General features: G+C 39.5%; 1 protein-coding gene across 3 annotated transcripts in view; it reads right to left on the bottom strand.

The window, feature by feature from the left end:
* CCDC170 (coiled-coil domain containing 170) overlaps positions 1-20,836 on the bottom strand; it is a 45,758-nt gene extending 24,922 nt beyond the window's left edge. For all 3 annotated transcript variants that reach the window (XM_086745406.1, XM_086745408.1, XM_086745407.1), the window contains exons 1-5: positions 20,744-20,836; positions 13,427-13,558; positions 9,876-10,132; positions 5,435-5,579; positions 3,510-3,695 (exon numbers count right to left, since the gene is read on the bottom strand). In XM_086745406.1, the coding sequence (XP_086601532.1) occupies positions 3,510-3,695; positions 5,435-5,579; positions 9,876-10,132; positions 13,427-13,558; positions 20,744-20,833 (810 nt within the window). In that variant the 5' untranslated portion in view covers positions 20,834-20,836. The remainder of the gene's footprint in view (positions 1-3,509; positions 3,696-5,434; positions 5,580-9,875; positions 10,133-13,426; positions 13,559-20,743) is intronic.
* Between the last annotated feature and the right edge of the window lie 575 nt (positions 20,837-21,411).

Raw genomic sequence — 21,411 nt, 5'->3', positions numbered from 1 at the left:
GTTTGTTGTTTGATATTGTGATGCAGTGAGGCTAAGAGGGGAATAAATAAAATTATCATTCACTTGCTAATGCTGCCTAAATGAAAACCAGCTAACTGCAACAAATACTCAATATCAATATACTCGATTCAAATATACTAAAGAACATTCTAAATTACTCTCATCTATTAACCTCAAAACCTGCTAAAATATTGCTTGAACATAACCAACATGGGTTTCATTTTCTTCATCAAGAATTTTAGAATCTAAAATCTGTTTAATTGATCATTAGATAGCTGCCTCCTCCTGGGACATAAAAAAGGTACCTGGTCAAGAGAGGGAGTTCGGAGAAATTCCAAGGAGTAGGAGTGAAGAGCTACCTAGCAAGAAAAACTGGTAATGATTCAGAGAGGCAGCAGGGAACAGTGCCACGGCCTAGGGTTGCTGGAGAAGACTGACAGACCGGTGTGATGGCCTCTATATACTTAGGAAGAATTTTGAGAGAAAACTGGGAGACTCGTGTCACCGTCTCAGCCTGTAATACAGGAGATGGTCAATGTGTTTGGCCCTGGCACCTTCAGGCAAACACAGGCAAGAGTCACTTGTACTCAGTCTGTGCCGGGTGATCTCTGCTACAGGCAATTCCATTAATTAAAGCTCAGAAAACAGTCCAGGAATACACTGCCACATGTGTGTGTGTCTTCTGGCACAGGAACAGCATGGATTTCTGCTTTTTGCCTTCATAGGGAAACATGTCACAACATGTGCAACTGTTCATGTGCTTATTTAAACTGCACAGCAAAGCATGTGACAAAATCAAACCAACTTTGTATCACTGATGGCCTTCCTGTAACCTAGTAAGACACACATCGGGGAACAGGGGATGCCATACACCCTCCTTTAGATATGTGGATTTAAAGCATTTCTTGTTTTTTTTACTTATTTTTTTCAATACTGAATTTCTTCACATGCTTTTGTGAACACAAAATCTTCTCAGAGATACTCAGTCTCTGAAAATTTTAGCAGCTAAACTGAAACAGCACTGGAGGAATCTGCAGCCTCAAGATAAGCCCTGATGACATACACTTCATTTGAAAGGCAATGCTAATAATTTAGCAAGACATTTCTGTAAAATGAGTTAAATAAATTATGTATTTGGCATATGCACAATAATGATAGGAAAAAATTGTTCATACAATGAGTTCAACTTTGGAAATATTTTGGCAGTCAGAGCAAACTTGCAAAACAAATCACAAATGAAGCCCTCATGTTGGTTTAAAACATCTCCCGGTTCTGGCTTACTTACCGAGCACCCTACACTCTGCCCTTACTCACACTCCTGTGTTTGAAGTGAAGTATGAGAACAAAATGTTCTCAGAAAGGACCTGTTGAGATTTTTGGTACAGGTTCTATCTCAGTCCCATTTGAGTCTTAGAAAATTTTACACAGCTTAGTGAGAAGTATTTTCAGCAGTAAGTAAAATTTATGACCCCTGTGGTACTTAACATTTATCTTCCCTACAACAAATTCTTTCTTCTCCAGAGCACACTGTCAGCTATTTCTCATCTCCTAAGCATTTTGCCGACAATCAAATCAGAACACTTTATCCTTTAAAGTGTATGGTGATGGTGTTCTGTTCAGGGAAAAAAGTAACTCCAGGGGGTGAGGAAAAATGTTATATTACATTTTAAAACTTATTTGAACAAGGTTGCCTTTATGTTAAAAATTTCTGCTCAGTCACACACAGCTCAGCCGCATATTTGTCAGTCTAAGTTTCTTCTCTGTTTCCCAAAAGTTCTGGCCATCAGCTTCAACCACACTGCTCTAGTACATGTGGGAAATTTCATTACAGTTTTAGTAAACTGCTCCCTTTCCATAGTTGCTGCTTAAAGTACAAAGTAATAAGGAAAATTGTTACAGAAGCTCACTTTGTTCATCTGTCCTGTGCAATGTGCAAAAACTCTTACTGATGAGTTGTCCTGGAGCAATTAAATCCTTAAATCACATTCTTTTCCTTTCCAAATCATACCTAAGTGAATTTGGTGAATACTTGACTTACAACTTAACTTACATTTCCCATTTCAGCATAATTCCTGCTGCACAGATTTCCTCTCTGGGTACCGCACAGCGAAACAGTGTTTTCCTGCAAGTGCCATCCTATTGCCTACAACTTTTTGAGTATGACTCAACTGAAGGCTGGGTCAGAATGGATTGAGAGCAGCCCTGAGGAGAAGGACTTGGGAGTGCTGGTGGATGAGAAGCTCAACAAGAGCAAGCAATGCACCCTTGCAGCCCAGAAGGCCAACTGCATCCTGGGCTGCATCAAGAGGAGCATGGCCAGCGGGTCGAGGGAGGTGATTCTGCCCCTCTACTCTGCTCTGGAGAGACCCCACCTGGAGTACTGTGTCCAGCTCTGGAGCCCCCAACATAAGAAGGACATGGACCAGTTGGAGAGGCTCCAGAGGAGGGCCATGAAGATGATCAGAGGGCTGGAGCACCTCTCTTATGAGGACAGGCTGAGAGAGTTGGGGCTGTTCAGCCTGGAGAAGAGGAGGCTCTGGGGAGACCTCATAGCGGTCTTCCAGTACCTAAAGGGGGCCTACAGGAAAGATGGGGAGAGACTGTTCAGTAGGGCCTGTTGTGACAGGACTAGGGGTAATGGTTTTAAAATAGAGGGAGGTAGATTTAGAGTAGATATTAGGAAACAATTTTTTACACTGAGGGTGGTGGAACACTGGCACATGTTGCCCAGAGAGGTGGTGGAAGCCCCATCCCTGGAAACATTCAAGGCCAGGTTGGACGGGGCTCTGAGCAACCTGATCTAGTCAGGGATGTCCCTGCTCCTTGCAGGGGGGTTGGACTAGATGGCCTTTAAAGGTCCCTTCCAACCCTAACCATTCTATGATTCTATGAATATTTACAGTTATGAAATACAGGCTGATAACACAGTGAAACAAGATTATCTAGAGTATCTGGAAGCCAAGACACTTTACTTCCAGTTCATAAGAAAAAGAATAAAATAGTGTTCTATCAATTGCTTTCAATTGCTCATTACAAATTTTAAAGAAAATGAGTAGAAGAATCCTCAGAAAACTTACGATATCACATAAATATTATTTAAAAGAGCATTTTTCCATTGTTCTATGCTTGTTCCATATATGTTCTATACTCAATAACTCTATATGTTTACACTGCTTTGAAAAACATCTGTTTATTCACCTGTTTGTGCAAGCACAGCAAAGGCTACAACCTACAAAGGAAGCAAAAATATAAATTTGCAAGCATTATCGGAAGACATCAAATCTAAATCAGACCTATTTCACACAGTATTATTGTTTAATCTCCACATATTCTCAAGCTTTTGAAAAGCTGAGAACAACCTTAGAAAAATGTCCTATTTAGGGAAGACCCTCATCACCAGAAGTCTTTCAGAAGCGTTTTTTATCATATAATTCCTATTGAAAATTAATTTGAAGTTTTGAGAAAACAATTGAAAACTACACAAACATACATATTATGCAATTATATACCTTACTAAGTTTTTCCATGTCTTGACAGTATTCTGCTGCTTTTTTCTGCTCTTTGCTCACTTCTGAAATAAGTCTCATGATTGCTTCTCTACTAGCTTTGGACTTCATCTCATGGACATTGATAGCTTCTTGAAGAGCAGCAACCTGGTCTTTTAGTGTCAGATTTTCTTTACATATTTCAGAGACCTAGAGAAATAATTCAAATATTAGTAACTGTCTTAAAGCACTTAACAATGGCATATATTCATTCCAGTACACCTGCTCCCAACCATCCCAATAAAAACATGGTGTTTCTGGTGACCCCTAGGTCAGATTTATAATTTCACTCTACTATTCCTTTCTAAATAGAGTAGAAAGACAATTAAAATGAGAACCATATTCCCAGTAGAAACCCGCACCTCAGTGTAACGTGGTTCTGATTTACTCCCACACAATCTCTATGATCTCTTCAACAGGTGGAGAGCTACTGTCACTGCATATCTGTGCTTGACATGAAGCAGGTCAGAAAATGAAAACAGATCATTAGCTAATTTCATGTGAAAAGCAGACCACTGCAGTTTGGCTTCTTAAGATTTATGACTCTCGTTTGGAATGAGAAACTGAAAGCTGCATTTTATGCTTGAAACCTTTTAGGCTTGGGGAGATTTAAGTTAGTAACACCTATTTCGTAAGTATATTCAAGAACAAGGGCAAATACCTGGTGAGCTGCTGTTTTGAGTACCCAACACCTCAGAAAAAGGAGTCATTTCCAGGAGGATTCTAGGGCTGTTTTGGTACATTATGCTATTTCTGAGAAATGGAATAGATGAATGTGGGCACTTTGAAGAGCGCATAACATAAGAAATGTATCCTGACTTCTACTGGCAAGACGTTTATTAAGACTAAACCAGATAAATTCTGTCTTAAATAAAGCCATAATGTGGAAAATAAGCTAAATAGACACACCATGACCCCAAACAGAAAAAGTAGTCTCTAAGTTTTCCTAATGCACAGTTTTCAGGAGAAATTAGATTTCCCAACCACATTTATTACTACGTTGTTAAAACAGGATGCCAACATATACTTTTATAAAAAACTCTAGTTACTTCCTTAACTTAAAGCATGTAAGTTACAGCTTAATATAAACATCTTTGCCTCTAATGACAACTAGTCAAGTTTTGTTACAGTATCTATTACAATTTCAATGTGCTTGTAAGAAATTACTGCGATATCTAACTAGATAGTATTAATTTATTAAGTATTCCTTATACCCAGAACTCTCATAATAATATGAGTGTAATGAAACAGAATTTCCCAAAATACCTAGTACGCTCCCAAGTGAAGAAAAATAGGGATAGCAAAGACTAGACAGAAGAAAAATGCATAAAATTAGGATAAATATTCTTCAGCAGCATCAATAAAGGTTTAAAAAGCATACAAACAATTTTCCTTTCCTAAATGGAAGCTTAGTTTTTGGAACTTCAGAAGTATTCTGAAGAGAAATAATAAAGTGCTATGATTAAGTCTCAAAACCACCACACAGTTATTTACAGCATTTTGTTACAGGGCATGGTTAAGGTTGGTTTAGGGTAATGCCATTTCAGATGTTTCTATTTAATGGTATGTCAGCTTGAGATAAGTGTTAAGATCTAGTGGTACAGTTTACATGTCACCTAGTGACTTCCCAGTGTTAATGTTTTCAGGAAAGCTTTCAACCAAGTATCTAATCAGAGTTGTCCTTGGGAAGTACAGGTTGATAAAATATTTATGCAGATAAGAGTGGATTATGTTCACTGAGGTCTATCAGTGTTCAGCACCTTTGAAAATCAGGCCAATAGGAAAAAGAAAATGTCTTAAATGATAGCACTGTCTGCAAATCATTACTTAACACAAAAATTCCTGTCTTTATCACTTGCTTTATTACTTTGACAACCACACATAATCACCTTTGACATTAAATGTTCCTGTGGTTTCTCTTTTTCTCTGATGTCTGTGTCCAGGAATCCAGAAAGCTGTGTAAGGAGCTCTTCATACTTTCTGCTGATTTTAGAAGCTTGAGTCATGCTTTCTTCACACTCATTCAAATATTTACTAATCAGACAGGGAAAAAAAAAGACACACATCAGGATGGATGTTGTCTGAAACAGAATTCTAGGCAAAAGACATTATCTCAAGATTATTGCTAGCTTCTGCATAGCACAAAATTATTTTTTTAAGTTACGTATAATTCTTTATATCTTTTATTTAATATGTATAACTTTTGTTGTTGCCTTGTGTGTAAACATTTCTTCATCTTTGCTTTTGATCAGCACTTTAAAGAATCCTACAAACCTACAATCCCAATCTCATCCTCAGCACAAGATTTCAATAAGAAGAACCAGGTAACATCAGTAAGCATTGCCCTCAAGATGTTAGAAATGGAGGCTGCAAGCAAAAGCAAGGAGGAAGAGAGAGATCAAATTATAGTAAAAATATGCTAAAAGCACTCCACATCCCCTGTCTCTCTAAAGAAGCTGATGTGATGGCACTGATCAACAAACTCCGGGGAAAGATAAGCCACTCCAGACTAATGGAAGTGTACCTGTGATGGGAAGTTTACCAGCAGAAGCAAACAGAGATGGGAGACACTACTTTGCTCTACATACAGTCTTCTGCAGCATAACACTACCCAGAAGGCAAGGAGGGGAAAAAGAAGTTTGGACTAGATTCAGGCTAAAAGGATGCATTAAAAAAGAAAATATCAAGGGATTCCACAAAAGTATGAATAAAAGGCAGTTTTTTGCCATCAATTTCATCACTCTCAAAAGGTCCCTATCATGCAGGTACATATCCTGCATGAAACATTAGTTATCAGCCTTAACAGCAGGTATTGGTTTGTAAATGCTCTCAAAGAACAAACAATCAAATAACATTGCCATAAATGTGGTTACATCCTTCCCAGTGCCAGGGACAAAGACAAGTCCAACAAAAAGCGTTGCCACAGTCTGCACAGGTAGCAAAAAAATATAGATCTAAATCTTGCTCATGATATTGCAATGCTGAGCATCACTCCTGAAAAACTACAAAGAAACAGATCAACAAAACCAGCCAATCAACCAAAGATCAAAATGACCATTAGTGTAATCCCAGTATCAACTCCAATACCTCTCAGATAACACCCATGAGAGAGGTGCTCAGTGATAAAAATACACTGCAAGAGAGAAAACTATTGAGCTTCCAGTTGAGAAACAAGGTACTTTCTAAAGCAAGTTCTTTGCAAAGATTTCAACACTAGAATAAAACGAGATGCAAGATATCGCCAAATTGCTGTCTAGAGCAAATATTTTATTGAAACTCATTTGCTTATCAGAGCATAGCACTATTCTCAGTTTTCAAGGTGGGCATGCCAGTCATTTCTGGACTCATTCCTTTCCATTTTGATTTTTTCCTCTCTAGGTTGGCAATCAAAAAGGCAACAGAAAATCACTCCATAATCAAAAAGCAGCATGAGACTTCTATAGGAAGTACACAAGTGCAAACCCAGTACACTAAATGGCTATAAATCACTAAAGAAGAGATGGTCCACGAAAAAAAAATTTAAGATGTTGCCTTAGGAGAGCAATCAGCACAGTAGTTGTCAATGCTGTAAAGTGGAAGAGAGTGGAACAATAACAGAGAGGAATGGAAAATATTAATTTCTGCTCTGGACAGGACGAGGGTACTACTGCGCAGCACACGCCGCGAGCCAAGAGAGGTTTGCCTCCTGCAGCAGGTGCTGGCCCTTAGAAAACAAATGCCTCACAGCTTCCTCACCTCTTGGCACCTTCCTCTCCTCTATAGCCCCTGCAAAACTAAGCTGTGAGATGGTCACTAAACTGCTGTCCTGAGGAGAAGCACGTCAGAAGTGAAAAGCTAGAGGCTCCAGACATGCCATACGTGCATGCCCTTATGTTAAAAATATTGTGTAAGATTGACCACCAACCTTGCAGGCTGTTCTGTGGCTCTGAAAAATCAAGGCACATCACACAGAACCGTGCCTGCTTCTAAATATAAACAATCTGAAATACAAAGCACGTACTTGACAACTCTGCGAATAACCTAATTACCTCCAGTAGGGCCATAAAGGTGTGAGCACCTAGATAATAGGCAATCAGATACAAAAAAAAAAGTAGAATACAGTACTTTCACAGCTTTGCTAGCTCTTCAGAACTAATGAGCAAAGAGAAGGGGAGGAAAAAGAAAAAAAAATGCTTTTCACAGTTCAGGCTCTAAAAATACCTTGGCAATAGACCTGTTGGGTAGAAAAGCACCATTTTCAATGGGAGGTGTCTCATATGATCTTGGAAATCAATCAGAGAATTCATTAAACATTTTTTACTGAATCTCTAACTATAGAATGTAAATGTGCGTTTCATGCCTACTGGCTTGCTCTTCCCTTTTATTAGTGGTTTTCAGTGAAAATCTTTCTTGAATACCTAATTAGGACGTGTCATGTGCCACGTACTACTAAAGCGGCTAGATTAAGCAACTAGAGTTCACTAAGTCAGTACATTGACTAGCATTAAGTGGCACATGTAACCACTAGCTGAGGATGAGGAAAAGCTGTGAAAGCATACACTGTAGATTCATGACCAATCCAATGCCATGGATTAGCTCCTTCCAGCGGAGCAGACTCCCTCTCCATTTGTGTCTCCCCTTGTGCCAGCAAGCCAGTGCTACACTCCAGGTGCACAGCAAACTACTCCTGGGATTGGTAGAGCTGGAAATTAAGCTCTGTCTTTTCCTCACTTCTCTCTCGGAGCAGTTCCCTGGTCCCGATCACCATGCAGTAACACAAACAGAGCTGCTGACACAAGTGTCATGGGCAAAACAGAGCAGCCAGGACCACACTTGGAGTGACAGCACGAATAAAATTGATCATATCACTGTATTAATAGGCTAGTAAGATATAGACTATTTTGGCAGTTTTCTCCCAGTGAGTCAGGCAAACAGGATAGGAGGTTTTTCTCCTTTTTTTTTTCCTTCTTTTTTTTTTTCCCAGAAGTAGCATTTTAAAGAATCTTAACAACCATTATCTCAGAGACTGTGATGTTCTCTATGTTGCTAGGATGCATAATACACTTCTTGGCTTAACTATCTCCTCACTTATATTAGGATCGTATCTAAAATATTTGGCGATCAACATCAACACTCTCCAGGCAGGGCTTTTGGCAAATCAGCTGGTAATACACAAGTACACTAAAATGTATTTCCGTAGATTTTAAAATAACTTAATTACCCACTTCTAACACACAAAGCCTAGAAGAGCTGTGCAAGATACTGATTTGGGAAATACACACATCTGGTGAATACTCGTCTTGCTCCTAACTAGACAATCTTGAGAAAAACATGGATCTTAGTCTTTTAATGGTGGGAAAAAAATCCATTATAAAAGTCTATAAGGTGTCTATTAATATACTATGGCTGACACTGATTTTGGAATTTTAGAGTTCAGAATATTTTCACATTAATCGGTTTTATTTGTGATCAATATTGCTATCAGTCTCCATCTCACAGACCTGAAATATTAGCAGTTATGCAGAACTGACAGATCAGTGCTCTGACACACTAAGCTAAGAACAGTATAGTTAAGGATACTATCATTTATTAAAAGTTTTATGCAATCAGGATGCATGTTAAAAAAAAAAAAACAACAAAAAAACCCCAAAACTCCCAAACCCCAAAAAACCCCAAACAAATAAAACAAAACAAAACACAAAAACCCCCACACAGCAATGTCCAGAAGAAAGCAGAAGAAAAGTTGGACAAAGCTGACATTTCTGAAAGCTGAACAAACATTTACATTTACACTAAGGAAGAAATTCATTTGGCACTGTTCCAGTTCCAGCTGTGATGCAGAAGTGGGGAAAGAGACCAGAGTGGTGCAGGAGCACAGCCCCTCACCACTGCACAGGCCATGCACTGTGTCAAGTGACAGGTAAGTGTCTGCAAAAGATGCCATATGATAAGGATAGACCAGGACACTAGACTGTAGCTGAAGGAACTGCCCGTCACAAGCGTGCTACGAACAGCACATAGTTGGCCTCAGTGCCATACGTGGAAATATCTGAATGAGGAAACCATACGTATTGTTTCTACTGCATTCAGACAAACAGCCCTCTGTGCGCATTTTTTGTAAACAATGAGGTTGCATCGAGCTGAATCACATCATCATTGCTCCTCCAAAGGACAAAACTCTCAAGACCCCATTTACGGGCTAACAACTCAAACCAAAATTCAGTTGTGCAAGGCATTGTAACAGAATTCACATCTACAATAAAGTCTGTCCACCAACGTATTTTTGTGTTGACAACTGTACCATCCTGTCATCCCAAACAAAAATCCTTTCTCATCTCACATGAATCTTACTTAAGTTTCACGTTTTGCTCATGAAGCTCCTCCTTCAGTTCACAGTTCTCCTTGAATGCTGCCTGAGCTGTCAGCTCAGCCTGGCTTTTAGAAGTGGCGAGCACACATGCCTCTTTCTCCATCTCCTGAACTCGGGTTTGCAAAGACAGGAGGCGGGACATCTGTCTAGCATTGCTCTCCTTGTAGCTTTCAGCTTCAGCCTTCAGCTCTTGAAAAGAGGCTTCTTTAGAGAGCATTCTGGACCTGAGTTCAAGAAGCTATAGACAGAAAAGGAGAACACTCATTAAAAAAGCAGTAATTTTGCCTGGGCTGAAATAGGTGACTGCATTACAAGTTTAGTAATGTGACAAGAAACACATTTTGGAACAATAGGCCGAGTCTTCTACCACTACAAGTCTGAGTGGAGGTATGCAACTTTATTTTCATATAAATAGGAAAAAGCAATAGCAGAAAGGAGCTGCTATTGCAGCTCCAAAAGCTGCTGCTGTGTAATACAATACAACTTTTCAATATAATCTCTTACAGGAAGATAAATTTATTTTAAAAATCAGAATTTAGGAAAAGCCCACCTTAAGATCTGCTGCACAGCCTCAACTCATCTCCCTTATGCATCTGCATTGCAGTCACTAACAGTACTAATCCCTTTTTTTGCCTGCCTCCTCCCTGCTCCCAATTCTGGTGCACAATTCCACAGATAATCTGTAGCTGTGGGGAGTTTTAACAGCAAAGCAACCTGTTTTACAAGGGTGCAGCCTTTTGATGATTTGCAGCATATTCAGAAGCAAATAAATTTTTGGAGTTGTGCTCTAGGCAACCTCTTCTTAGCTCATGCAAATAGTTATGTTTTGGTCTGATAATCCAATCAAATGTCACTGGATTTACACAGAAACAGCATAAAAACCTTTTAAGGAAGGGTGGGAGGAGGGACATCACTGCCAAATGTCAAGGCCATGTTCCAGAGATGATGCTAGAGCTTCCCAACAGTTCATGGAGTTCAGTTGCTTTACTTTCCCCTCTGTCTTTTAGTTAAAAATACCATTTTCCGTTGAACTATTTCTGCTACAAGCTTCTCAAAAAGACTGAGCTTGAGGGAGACACACCAGGCACATAAAATTTCAGTGTTTTATTTTGTTAAAAGAAACAAGTAATTTAAAGTGGATTTTTTTTTTTGTCACAAGAAGTGTTAACACGTTTCAGCTTTCCTGACAACTCCAATCATAAGCAGCAAGGTGTAATCCGAAGCATTTATCTCCAACTGCATAAAATTAACAGGCAAATAATGAAGCCACTTTAACTGTTCTTTATGACGTGTGCTAAGGCTTTTAACTTGTGGCAAACATGTTAAGGCAATAAATATTTAAGACATTAAGCTGCAATTCAGGACGTCAAGAAATTCACGACTCTGCCAGAGGCTTCCAGTGTGACCAAATCCAAGATACTAAACATCCCGGAGGCCAGTGAGCCAACTGAACGGTGACTGCCTTGCAAAAGAGAGATTCTGCACTCCCGCTCTCAGCCACACGCTCCTGTCCTCTCCCTTGCACCAGCTCTGGTATTTGTCTGACTCCTCCACAAACAACTTAACTAACACAGCTGACAGAAAAGAATTAACTTTCTCCAGAGGAGAAGGAGGAGGAAGGGGAGCTGGCCATGTCACAGAGAAAAGGTTAGCACTGAGGACTCAGGTAGAAGGATCACTCCTGCAGCAGCAGCATTGTCTCTGATGAGATTATGCTTCACCTGCAACCATTGTTTATCAGACACTTCGGAGCTGGCATAAAGCAGCACTGATTTTGAGAAAAGCAGCTCTGCCTTTTCCCAGGCTCAAGGGCTTCATTTCCATCCTCTTCTTTGTGCTAGTAGAAGCACTTACATGGTATGAGGTGAAATAAGATTGAGAAACTGATCCAGCTAAAAAACAACCCAGAAGGAGAGGTTTTGTTTTTCAGTTGTATCAGTTCCCCAACACGGTGCTCCATAAAACTACACATACATCTGTGCTAACACAAGGGATGGGGCAGTGTGGGGAAGGAAATGAGCAGCTAAAGGAACAATGGGATTGCTTTGTTTGGCAGCTCGACCAAGCTATGGTAGCTTGAAGTGTTCACAACCTTAAAATTTCTCTGTGGTTCAACTCCCCATCTGCAAAACGTGATATTTTTTCCTCTGTCCACTGTCTTTGTGGTCAGTTCCAATAGCTGAAAAAGCAAGAATAATCCCATATCACGAGTTTTACAGAGCACTCAGGAGAACAGGGCTCTGACCTCGGCTGGGTCATGAAGGTCTATATTAACAAGAGCATGAACAGCTGCTTTCTTGACTCTTCTTTTGCTTTTGCAAGCACAGTGCTGAAAGAATCTATAAATCAGTCAGTCATGCTGGCAATAAAGCCATTCAACATTTCCAGTAATAAATTCCTTCTATGAGAACATGACATTCTGTATGGCTTGTTAAAATTGAAATTTAAAGTACTGATCCTGGATAACCATTGAATGTAGGGACTTCTGCAATAATTTCAGGATCAACTGGTCAAATTCAAGTTCAGACGATGTAGTTCCGGCTGGATACTGTATTAACAATTCATTCTCCTATAATATTGCATCTTCTTGCTGTTTCCCATATTCAGCTATCCACAATTAAATAAATTTGATTATGTTGATAGAGCCTTTTCTAATGTTCAAGTGCTATGCAAGCAGATCACAAAGCACCTTACAATGTGCAGTAGAAATACACATTTGTAAAATACACAGATGTTTAAACAACTAGTTGGATGAATGTTCACGAGTTTCTATCAAACTTTCTGTATCTACGTATATTTATGAACACATACACCTAAATCTATGTATGTAAATAAATGTAAGCATTTCATGTCTCCTAAAGGCAAATTCAACTTCATTTTAAAACTGACCATTGGCCGCATTGCTGAAGTGGATCAAATCGACTTTATTCAGTCGTGTTAAAAAAAAAAAAAGTAAAAATACAGAAACTCTAAAAATTATCCTCTAATAAATACTGTCTCCTGAGAAGTACTATCCACACAGCAGGGAAAGCTGAAAAGGACATGTGTGTGTGTTCTTCACTCACTCTAGTTACAATCAATCTCATCAGCTCAAACACAACTTCACTAGTGATGAAAGCAAAGCAAATCTGGGGAGCTGTAACTTGAATAACGTGGAGAAATGGGTGAGGATGGGCAGTTATGTCTTAACTCACCAGCAACAGGAAGACATCTATCAGAACTTTTATACAACCACAATTTAGAAACACTAACTTTCAGGTTTAATTTAAAAAGATTATATTTAAATTATGATGATAAAAAGCTAGACTGCTTCAAATCTTTCAAATATAAACTCATAATCAGTTCTTGAACACAGAAGCAAGCAGAGTAAAAATCACTCAGAAATTCTAAAAAGAAAAAAACAAACCAAACCAAAAGTTCTTATCAAAAGGAAAAAGTTTTGGACTTTTTGCAAGCTTTCTATTCTCTGCAAAAAGTGACTGTAGAGAATCCTCTGGTTTGGAGAAAGATTTGGAAGTATTTTTAAACGTACCTCTGACTGGGCACAATCATACTTCACTGAAAGAGCTGCAAGTTCACTTTGAGCAGTTTCAGCCGCAGCTCGATAGCGATTCATCTGCTCTCTAGTGACAGGAATATCTAAAAGAATGTGATTGTGAGATTCCTGGGAAGACAGCATGAAAACAAAACCGTTAGACATTGCGTTTTTTGAATATTTTTGCTTCAGTGCTTTTTTGTTTGATTAAGCTGCTCAAGGGCATTTATTCCAAATATGCTATTCCCAAAGTAACTGACTTACTGGAAAATAGGATAAACAGTCACTTTTCTACTAGCTACCCGTTTTATCTACAAGTTCAGCCACCAGCAGCAGTGCTGAAGTCTATTGGCATGGAAGATATTCCCCCTCAACAATCCCATGGCCTACCAATATTTTCAACTCAGGTTATTTCCAGCAGTTTCTGTGTATTTAGCAACACTCAAAAGGTCCCTCTTATATAAACTTAGCCTGTCACTCCTTCATTTCACGTAAACTTTAACCCAAAGGGAGTCCTCAGGTATCTCTTATGCAAAGAGCCACTTTGGTTTTTAGACTTAAGTTACATTGCGCACCCTGTCATTTTTATTTTGGAAGAAATGGTGGGGAAGAAAAAGCAATGGCTATCAACCTTCCCCGTGCCACTCACAACTTTGCAGATTTCTACCACATCTCATCTCCATGATCTCTCTACCAGGTTGAAGAGTTCATGCCTACTCAGACACTCCTACCTGCTCCTCAAGGTCACTTTTTGGCCTGCCCATTTGTGCTTTTACTTCTAACCTACCAAGGCTAAAGGTCATTTTGAACTCCTTCACTTGGACAGAACTTCAGCTTTCTGGATAATGCTTTCTTATCCCCAGCAATCACTGTACTGACTTCCATTTGCCCTTTTGGAAGCCCTTCTGATAGGTGACAAGTACAGTCTCAGTGCTTCTCGCACAGTCTCCCTCACATTACTTGTACAACTCTTTTAGCTGTGCCTTTTAGACTCTTCATAGTAAACTTTCTCATTTTTTGTGTGGTTCTGCTCTTCTAAAGTACAGCAGAAATGTGTTGGATTTCTCGGCTTTTGTTACATAAATCTTTCAATACGAAAAGTTAGACCTAAGGTCTTGATAGGCATTTCCTTAGGCAGAAATTTTTTTTCAATCAATAGTGACTACAAAATGATGAAATTCAACATCTTCAGAACAGAACTGTGTTTAGGTGATGCTGGGAGCACACATGGCAGAGCACAGAACAAGAGATTTTTATTCCATCAGCTCCCACATTGGAGTGAAACAAAACTGCAGTCCTAGTACATGTAGGTCTGCATTACAAAATGCAAGTCTCCCCCAGCTAACAACTGCTGTTGAAACAAGATATTCCAGCGGAGACAGAGACAAGATATCTTCACTTCATGATCTTCTACATAAGCATTGCTTTCCAGGCTGAGATAAATTACAAGTTCAGCTCCCACCCATTCTAAATAGAAAAAAAAAAAGAATGGCTTTCTAAATAGGTACACATCTAGTAAAATAAGCCTCTACCAAGAAACGCACACAGAAATCCCTGGGGAATAAGGCAAAACTACTAGTTTGGACCGCAGCAGAAGATGAATTTTCTTGGATTAGTTTCTACAATATTGTCAACTCTTTTCTTTAATGTTTCTTCAATGTGCCAGTACACACTGGATTAGATCCATCAAGTTTAATCGCCTTCGTCCCCCTCAAAGACACTCAGCTGCGCTCTTTCACAAAGGAGTTGCCACTCTCATCAAGCCAGGCTGATACAGGTAGTACAGCTCACGGCTGTGTACAACATAGCACACAATCTCTGAGATAAAAGGGCTGCTAATTTTCTCAACACCTTATCACCATTCCGAGGGAGTGAGGGAAGGCATGTGCCATCTCTTTGCTACTTTGTCTTCCTTTTTGCTTTACTCCACCTGTTTCACGTTGTACAACTGCATGAAGTTCTTTGATGTAGAGAGGGGTTTTTTTTTTTCATTCTGTAATACACCAGGGCTCAAAAAACCATGGCTGGAGCTTGCAAATAGTAACACTCTGTATGTTAGTATATTTATATTACTGTATTGATGTATCTTTTCTTTTTCTTCACTAAACAAACACAACCACTTATGACTCTACAGAAAGAAGGAATAAGTTTCAAAACTTATTAAATATAAACATTTCAGAGCATCACTGAAGAAGGAAGCCCTCGGTTCAGCAGCAGTAATCACCACAAAACCCTTTACAGCTGGAACTTCTGAAACCTACATTTGTCATACAAATGTACATTTTAAAATTATGAGCACTTTAAAAATGCAGAAGCACATCCAGAAGGATTTAAATGAGGTTTAAATGAAGCCAGGTGCAAAAGTCAAAGGGAATTACCATTTCACTCATTTACAGTCTCAGTGAGATTTACAGAAGCAGATCTCTGCCTCCTCCAGTGCCTTAGTAAATACGAAGCTAAACGTAGATAGTGACATCATGCTAGGAAAGTTGGTACGATTCTCACACTTTTGTATGGAATGTGCATGCTTTAATACTTAAGTAGTTTTCTATTTTTTGCCAGCAGCCATTTGCAAGTCTGATCATTAATCATACCTAAAACAATGCAATTAATTTGGCATGACTCTGCTATAGGGGTAAAATTTGTAGTGCAGATGTGGCACTTCTATATCTCTGGAAAAATTCCGATTTGTAATGTTTTGTGAGTACTATGCAGTTTATACTGATTACTGTTAAGAAAACAGAATTAATAAAGTATTAAAAGAATAAGACGCAGTAGACAGGAGAAGCGTTAATATATTATCAGCCAGCTCTAAGTAATCTAGATTTTGAGTCTTTCTCCCATTCAAGTTATTAACTTTTTGGCCCCTTTCCACTTACCTGCAACAAAATGAAGTTTTCATTTCACTTCAAATGCTAAAAAGAAGCTAAATCTATATTTACAATACTTGAGTAATATCTACTTGGACCTTTGGCTTTATTAGCAATAGGCATTCTTTAGAAAATCAACAACATATGGTCATTGTTATTATTGTGAGGTTTTTTGTTTTCAAAATAACTACTTTCACCTCCCTGGAATCTGGCCTGTAGTTGGCAAACTTCACCTGGTTCAGAAGCAACAGAACTTCAACAACATTCAGTAGTTTTATACCTCACCATTTATACCTTTCACTTTGAAATCAGCCAACTGTCCAAGTCATTCACTCCTATTCTGCTTTTGTCAGCTTTTCTTTTATTTCCTGCTACATTTCTTATTTAAACCGTAGCAATTGCTCCTACCACAGCCACTGCCCCACTATATATATAAATATAGAAAATTCTCTGTTGAAACAGAAAGCCCTCAGTAAGCATTTAAGCACTGACTACTACCCTGAACAACTTGCCAGTGCGTTGCCCCTTCCCCATAGCAGATGGACACTACTCAGGGCAGGGATTTCTCCTTCCTGTTTCCAAAGCCCCTAAGCACTATGGGTTGCCATACCAAAAATAATGACTCACAAACTTTTGTGGACTCCATTCTTCCTTTACTTCTACAGAACAAATCAGGGGAGAGGGAAGAGAGGTTGAAAATTAAATAGATTTGATTACAATATGATGAAACATGACATTAATTTTTCACAGACCTGCTTTACTAGATTATGTCATAGGTTTCCGTCAGCAATGTAGGACATAAAAGCCAAACACTATAGGAAAACTTCGCTAGTAGCCTACAAGCTTTTATGGCCTTCACAATATTCACACCCACAGCTTACTGAAACAAACATCTTAACTTTGGCTTATCTGGGTTACATTCACTGGTTCAGCTGCACAGTCAGGCTTTGTGCAGTTATCACTTCCTCTTGCCGTTGCTTTTCATGTGCCTCAGGTTTTTATTCCATCCCTCTTTTATCCTGCATCTCTTCTACATCAATAAATAAAAAAAAAAAAAAAATCTGAGCAATAAGCACATGATGTATCTTAACTGAACTACATCTTCTTTTTTCTCCTCAGATATTAAGGTAGCTAGTGGGCTCTTTTTACCTACATATTTATACAGGACTTAGTACACTGGTTGGACTCAGTGGGCCATTCAATAATTTCTGTACATTCCAGTGTCATAACAGTTCATATTCTGAAAACAAACAAAAGGAGATATCCTGAATCTGTAATATTTCTTCCTAAGACAAATTAATAGTCATGCATGTACATGTGCATTAAAAATTGTTCTAATTTCTAAAAATATGATGCAGCAGCACAGTTTATTATTATTATTTGCTGCAACCAGAATGAAGATGACATCCCACAGGAACAACTGGGAAGAGCATGCAGTTGAAAAATTTCCACGCAGAATTTATCACCCTAAGAAATCACAAGGACTGCTACTGGATTTGAGGGAGGCTAAAGTGCCCTTCAAGACAATGGGGATGAAGAAGAATTCATTTTGTATGGGCTAAACTGCTGGAAAAGGGAGCTTAAATATTACATTTTTATTGTAATTAACTACAGCTAGAAACTTAATATTAAAAGTTTGTTGCCACCCAGAAGCTAAGTAGTCTAATTTTCTGATTAAAGAATCAAAATATGTTCTAGAAAAGCCATTTTCAAAACTATCTTGTATTGATTTAAAAAGAAAATTCTACTTCAACATGCAAACAATATTCAATTTTTATTTTACTTTGCAAAATAATCTATCCTAGGATAAAGAAAGACAAGGTTTAGAGACAGTTTTAGAGATTCATATCAGAGTCAAATGGAGGGAAGGGAGGCAGCACTTGGCTATTGCAGATTTTTCTCAGTGGCAGCAGCCAGCCAGCATGCACATCACTGCAGAATAGCCACAGCAGCTACACACGCACCAATGAGTGTGAGAAGGGTAAGCCACTGTTACACTGTAAGTCAGATTTTTCTTAACTCATGTGAAAACAGACTAACATGAACTGGAGTAATTTCAGGGAAAACAACAACAACAAAAAAAACCCCAAACAAAACAAAAAAAAAAGTTCACAAATTAACCATTTTGTATGTATATTTTGGGTAAAGTTGACTTCTTTCTAGATAATACTTTGCCCAATTTGCGTATCAGAGATCTCAAAATGTTTGTATTGATAATGCTTTATTAACATAAATTTCAAAATTTGCAAGTAACATTTCAAAACCATTTCAGTTCTGTCAGCTTCTCTTTCACATTATGAAATGCCAGAAATATCCAATTACTTTTGATCACTTCCCACTCGGTGAAGCCCTCTTTCCCCTCTCTGATTTCTGCCTGTAACTGGACCCTGTAACTCATCACTTGCAGTTTTAGTGTGTGCAACTCTGAAGTTACTTTTTTGTTGTTGTTGTTATATGCCTGTGGAGTCTTTAGGCATTAGTGTACTGTTCCAGAAAAAAAAACATAAAACTAAGTAAAGTGTTCCCAACAGGTCAAATAAATTACCAAAGAGATTTTCTAAATTCCTTTCAGAAGGATACTGCTTAGCTGTACCCTCCTCCCTTTGCAGTAATCATTGAAAGGTATGACTGAAAGATAAAAAAATCACTCTCTGGTGTTCTTCATCTGCTGAAGATGCCAATTTCAAGCTTGATTAATGGGGCGAAATGAAAGTTTCACAACAATCAAAATTTTAGTCTTAGACTCTACTACTACAAGCAGCAGTTAAAGCTTTTTCATGTTTCACTTTCCTCTCTGTTAGGATGAGGTGATTTTGCATTTAAATATAATAAATGCAGTTAATATAACAAAAAAAACCCAGCAGTCATCTCAAGGCAATTGCAGAGACACATCACCTACTGTAAATATTACTTAATATGTTTTTTGTTTTACTTCATCCTTTACCTGCATGGCTAAATTAAGGAATTTGTATCTTCCCTGACACTTTGTCTCACAGCATTTCCAAAATGACTAACAAGAAGGAGCTGCAGTGTTTAATCTCAAAAAAAAAAAAAAAAAAGGTAATTGCTGAGACAAAACTTAGGGAAAAAATGTGACAAAATTAAGTGCTTCCGCGGGGATTTTTGCAAGCCACTTGTTCTACTGTTTTTACTTCCTCAGTGCTGAAAAGTTAAATGACTCTTGTAAGACAATAGCTTCAATGAGAGACTTAAGAAACAGATCATCATGCAATGCCAACACTTGCCATTTTCCTACAATGCCTATACTGCAGTCAATGAAAGGCAAATATTTTAGAAATATTTAAGTGTAGGTGTATATACACAATTAAGACTGACTAGTGCTGCAGCTTGATTTGCCATTTGTAACCCACATTCTATAAATACAGTTTTAACTGTGCTTCTAAGTCACAAAAGTAAGCTTCACCAATAATTTGACTTCAGGTCAGTAGGATGTGGAGCGGGTTACTGTCAACTCTGTAACTAAGCAGTGCTAACAAAAACTTTGTAATTGAGTCAAAACAGTCATATTTAATATAATGGCAGTTGATTTTGCCGTGACAAACTATAAAAGTTCTGTATTTTTTTTGTCTCAAAACAATATAGTGTAATAACAAAACTGACATTCAACTACTAAATAGATACTGAGCTGTTCACACAATAACAAATTGTTTTCCCTCTGTAACACAAAACTGTTACAAGTTTTCTGACATAGCTACAAAAGACATTGATCCTTCCAAGCCATATCCTCAAGCATCTCCTTGAAATTCACATCAAAGCCAGAAAACCATTTTCAAAGAAAAAAAAAGAAATGCAAAGAAGAAATTCTTAGATAACTATAAATTCCTACTCCATGAAAGATACTCCCTTCTGCAACACTTAATAAGAAAAAGGAAAAAAAAAAACCTTTCATCCTTGAGTTTGTAAAAGATAAGCTGTAACTATGAAGTTCGTTGAGCTACAACCTAAGCGCATGTCTACCGCCGGGTAAAGCTCTGCACCTGCAGAAGCTGTTTTATTAAAAAAAAAAAGGCAAAAAAAAAAAAAATTAAAATTGAAAAGAGAACATGCAAGTTTACAGTCAGCCTCAACGTCAGCCACCCTCCGCAGAAACAGCCGACAGAAAGCCATTTGAGACAGGGGGCTGGCAAGGCGGAATTGTTCCAAAATCAGAGCTTTATTCCCAAAACAAACCAAACCCCTCTGCCCTTTCTACCTTCCCCCCTGTCCCTCTGTCACCGCCCAGCTTTGCCCTGTACCGGGCGGGCCAGCCTCGGGGGCTCTCACGGGACCCCGCGGCCGCCTCGCAGCGGCCCGGCCCAGCCGCCGAGGCCGCCCCCCACCCACTCTCCCTCGGGGCCGCGGTGCCGGGCCGGGCCGCAGCCTCCCTCCCGCAGAAACCACCCCCGCCTCCGCAGGGCCGGGCCGCTCCCCAGCGCCGCGGTACCTCCGCCGCCGCGCTGCTGCCCCCGCCAGCCGGCCGAGGGGCGGCGGAGACCGGGCGGGGCCCGCCGCTAACGGCTCTGGCTCTGCTCATGGCGGCCGCCGCGGTGCCGCGGTCCCCCTGGCAACGCCAAGCGGCCGGCGCGGCCTGCGGCCTGCGCCCTCCCCTGGTGGGGCCGACAGCGTGGGGGGGGGGGTTCGCAACAGGGTCCCCTGGTTTGGGAAGTGGGGGCAACAGTGCTCAGCGCGTGAACAGCCTTTGCATAGAAATGTTTTTCCCACTTGTAATAGACGTCACACAACAAAACGTTATGAACCTGAGAAAATTACCTCAAAATTTTCGTCAAAAAACAAAAAAAGTCAAAACAGAGGCACACAGAGCAGACAAAATTTGGGCAGCAGCCTGTTGTTACTCGGGCAGGGTTCCCTCCCTCCTCCCGCAGCCCAGGGCAAGCAGCCTGCCTTGATCACTGCCAAACACCTCCACCTGCAAGGGGACCTCCTCCTCACCTCCCTTCCAAATAAAGCAGGCAAACGTAGGACGGGAGGAACTGCAGCTAGCAGCGAAATAAAATTAAACCTTCAGCTGTACTGGTGCCGTGCATCATCCGAAGACCCTGTGAGCGGCCTAACCAGGCCTGCCCCAGTGCCTCTGGGGACAGCGTGGGCTGG

The sequence above is a fragment of the Chlamydotis macqueenii genome, chromosome 3 (genome assembly GCF_036417535.1).
Source record: "Chlamydotis macqueenii isolate bChlMac1 chromosome 3, bChlMac1.mat, whole genome shotgun sequence".
NCBI lineage: Eukaryota > Metazoa > Chordata > Aves > Otidiformes > Otididae > Chlamydotis > Chlamydotis macqueenii.
Note: the sequence above shows the minus strand (reverse complement) of the source record. Positions and strands in the feature narration are given on the sequence as shown.